Raw genomic sequence first — 3,664 nt, 5'->3', positions numbered from 1 at the left:
TTTAAACATGGAACCAAACAGGGAGAAGAAATGATATGTGAAAATAATTGATGGATTTGTGGTAAAAATGAGGACAATGAGAAGCTACCTGACAGATTAGTCAATTATAATCTGCTAGCTGTGGCAGAGTGAAACTCTTGTCTTTTTCCCAGAGCTGTGTGTGATGCTGAACACACATGTGAATTGCTCAGGGCAACAGCAATGTACTGAAGAATTTGATCCTGTAGAATCTCTGAATTTGTTAGAAAACTTTTTGGTTTTTCTGGTTTAACCTGAGAGCAGAAGTCTCATTGCAAATTGGCAGTTCCAGTACCCTTCAGCACTTACTGCAGGGCCTGGTCTTCTGTAATCAAAATAGAAAGCAGTTACTTGTTACACTAAGATTTTGTTCCCCTCAAAGTAATTTGCCAGCTATGTTGAGTCTTGGTTGCAGTGGTCAGAAGATAACATAAAACATCTTTTGCAGGCTGTTTAGAGGCAGAGACAGCCCGTGCTGATGATGTGATGACGATGCTCACCCACATGGCCACGGTGACCGGCATGAAAGCTGCTTACACACATTCTTGCCGGGGAGCAGCTGTGGCAAGTCCATTCATCATTGCTGGGGGGATGCTGTTAGGCGCAGTTGGAATTTTTATTGGTAAGTGTGCTTGGCTTTAGGAACAGGAGAGTGGTTAAATCCCTGAGGGAAGAAATGAGCTGGTGTGGGTTGAAGGAAAGGGGCATTCAGGGCTGAGATTTCCTGCTGTCATGAGGGGGAGGGTGAATAAGCCTTACAATGGGGCAGGGTCATTTCTCACTAAAAATGATGCTTATTTTTGTCTGTTAAAAGCTCCTGATATCCATGTCCTGATGAACTTGGAGTTTTTCCCACTGGGATTCATTTTTCCCTGTTGCTTCGATTTTCTTCTTGTTAAGGACAGAGAAAAGCCAAAGTCTAATAGTACAGAATTGTTTCTCCTCTGTAAGAATGGAATTAAGAGTTGAATAGTTTGAAAGCTGCCTTGTTGCTGAAGGCATGTGGGCCCTGGCCCAGGAATGTTCAATGTCCTGTGAGCAGTTGCAGGAATTGCACAGGCTTACTGATGCTGGAGTGAATTGCAGTGTGCCTCCATCAGGGTGAGTTACAAAAACTACGCAATAATTTGTGAGCAGTGATAACAGAAAATGCAAATTGAAGCTGTGTATTTACTCCTAGTGCAGGTACAAAACTTAATAGCCAGAATAGTATGTTGACACATGTATGACTGGAGTTATCAGGAACAAAGAAGGGAAATTAAGCTTTTGTAAGGAATTAGTAAGCTTAAAATCTGAAGTAAAGGTAATAATGTAAGTGGGCTCATTCTTGAGTCAGATGAAGAGAAACACTCAAGTTATTAATGGATGCATTTTCTCTTTTAAGTGTTTGTTTAAGCTTCATTATTTCTCCTAGTCAAGCTTGGTGTTCTTCCACCACTGAGGAAGGTATTGGAACAAGTATAACTTTTATTTTGAAAGTACACATTAATAAGCATAAATAATAGGAGTAATAAGTACTAACTAAACTATGAGCCACAGCTGCTGACAGTTATTTGTTTTCTTGGTAGGGGCTGCTTGTCCTAAAAGTGGTTAAATGCTTTTGTGATGTCTCTGTTGCAACTTGTTAGTGCATTGTCAAAATACCCTTTAATGGCCTGTGGTGTGTGATAAATAAATACCTGATAATTGAAAATTGCCTGATTGATCATCTTGATTCTTAATTGGAACATAATTGAGTTTTTCAAGAAATTCCTAATTCCATGTGCCAATTGTAGGAATCTGGTAATTCTTTACATGTTCTAAACATAAAGGTTTATGTTTCAGTGGCTCCCACTTGTACTCTGTATGTACAGTTTAAAAAAAAAAACCAACTTGTATGTGCTCTGCCTCAGGTACTGTGTTCATTAATGCTCTCTGCAGGACATAAATTATAGTGGATATGATGAGATCCTGGAAATACTTCTAACAGTGTAGAGAAAGTTAGATCCTGTAGAATCTCTGAATTTGTTATAAACCCATTCTTTTTCTGGCTTAACCCGTGAGCAGAAATCTCATTGCAAATTGGCATTTTCAGTAACCTTCCGCACTTACTGCATGGGGTGGTTTTCTGATAGTCAAAAGAGAAAGCAGTTACTAGTTACACTAGGGTTTTTTCCTACAAAAATTAATTTAGCAGCTAGGGTTAGTCTTGGTGGCAGTGGTCAGAAGATAACATAAAACATCTTTTGCAGGATGTTTAGAGGCAGAGGACACAGCCCGTCTTAATGATGTTATGGAGCTTCTCATCCACATTGCCACGGTGAAGAAAATCTACGCGGCTTTCAAACATTCTAAGCGGGGAGCTGCGGTCACTGGTGCATCTATGGTTGTTGGTGCGGCACTGCTTGGCCCAGTTGGGTTGGCTGTAGGTAAGTGTGCTTGGCTTTAGGAACAGGAGAGTGGTTAAATCCCTGAGGGAAGAAATGAGCTGGTGTGGGTTGAAGGAAAGGGGCATTCAGGGTTGAGATTTCCTGCTGCCATGAGGGGGAGGGTGAATAAGCCTTAGCATGGGGCAGGATCATTTCTCACTAAAAATGATGCTTATTTCTATATATTAAAGGTTCCTGATATCCATGTCCTGATGAACTTGGGGGTTTTCCCACTGGGATTCATTATTCCCTGTCACTTGCTTTTCTTCTTGTTAAGGACAGTTACAGAAAAGCCAAAGTCTAATAGTACAGAATTGTTTCTCCTCTGTAAGAATGGAATTAAGAGTTGAATAGTTTGAAAGCTGCCTTGTTGCTGAAGGCATGTGGGCCCTGGCCCAGGAATGTTCAATGTCCTGTGAGCAGTTGCAGGAATTGCACAGGCTTACTGATGCTGGAGTGAATTGCAGTGTGCCTCCATCAGGGTGAGTTACAAAAACTACGCAATAATTTGTGAGCAGTGATAACAGAAAATGCAAATTGAAGCTGTGTATTTACTCCTAGTGCAGGTACAAAACTGAAGGCTGTGGATGGAATTCCAGGCTTTAACATTAACTGCTAAAGACTATTGATTTTTTTTTTTTTTTTGTTTCCTAGGAGGAGCACTGGGTGGTTTGGTTGGATGGATGGCTTCTAAAGATTTCAAGTCAGTCCCTCAGGTTTTAATGGAATTGTCTCCTGCTGAGAGGCAGAAACTCTGTGCTGAAGCCATGGCTGTTGTCAAGAACTTAGACTGGACTGATGCTGCTCAGCTGATTCAATTTGTAACCACAAGTTCTATTATCAGAGACAAGGTATTAGGAGTGCTAGCCACTTACGTTACCAAGAAGCTAAAGGCAAAACTAAAGTATAGAAAGTAATTTTCTGCAGAGTAGGATTTTTATGCTGAATTGCCTTATACTCCCATGTTTGTGAATCTTCAATGCAACAAATTCTAGTTATCAGTACTAATTACAAATATATGCTGATCTAAGAAATTTTGGGGTATTTGGGTTATGTGTTTAGGGGTTTTTTAATTTTATCATTATTGTTAAAATAACAATAAATTGATAATAATTAATTTTTATGGATTTGTAAACATATTATTAGGTTACTGCATTATCCTTGCACCGACTTGCTATGAAATTTTCGATTGCTCTGCACTAGGACCAATTCAAATTGCTGAAGGGAATCATGCTGCT

At 39.8% G+C, this 3,664-nt stretch overlaps 1 protein-coding gene across 1 annotated transcript; it reads left to right on the top strand.

Annotated features, from left to right (window-relative positions):
* Positions 1 to 445: 445 nt before the first annotated feature.
* LOC120499641 (protein C19orf12 homolog) lies at positions 446 to 3,658 on the top strand. Its single transcript, XM_039703597.1, has 2 exons — positions 446 to 640; positions 3,081 to 3,658. The coding sequence occupies exons 1-2, from the start codon at positions 505 to 507 to the stop codon at positions 3,341 to 3,343; spliced, it is 399 nt and encodes a 132-aa protein (XP_039559531.1). The 5' UTR covers positions 446 to 504; the 3' UTR covers positions 3,344 to 3,658.
* Positions 3,659 to 3,664: the final 6 nt, after the last annotated feature.

Source organism: Passer montanus, unplaced genomic scaffold, assembly GCF_014805655.1.
Source record: "Passer montanus isolate IOZ18808 unplaced genomic scaffold, ASM1480565v1 scaffold1642, whole genome shotgun sequence".
In the NCBI taxonomy this organism is placed as follows: domain Eukaryota; kingdom Metazoa; phylum Chordata; class Aves; order Passeriformes; family Passeridae; genus Passer; species Passer montanus.
The sequence above is the reverse complement of the archived record's forward strand: the minus strand, read 5'-3'. Positions and strand labels throughout refer to the sequence as shown.

What these genes read in the sequence shown, in the direction of transcription:
- LOC120499641 (XM_039703597.1), top strand. Translation starts at nt 505, where the DNA reads ATGACGATGCTCACCCACATGGCCACGGTGACCGGCATGAAAGCTGCT. An exon ending in CGCAGTTGGAATTTTTATTG is followed by an intron (nt 641 to 3,080) that starts GTAAGTGTGCTT and finishes TTTGTTTCCTAG; the next exon opens with GAGGAGCACTGGGTGGTTTG.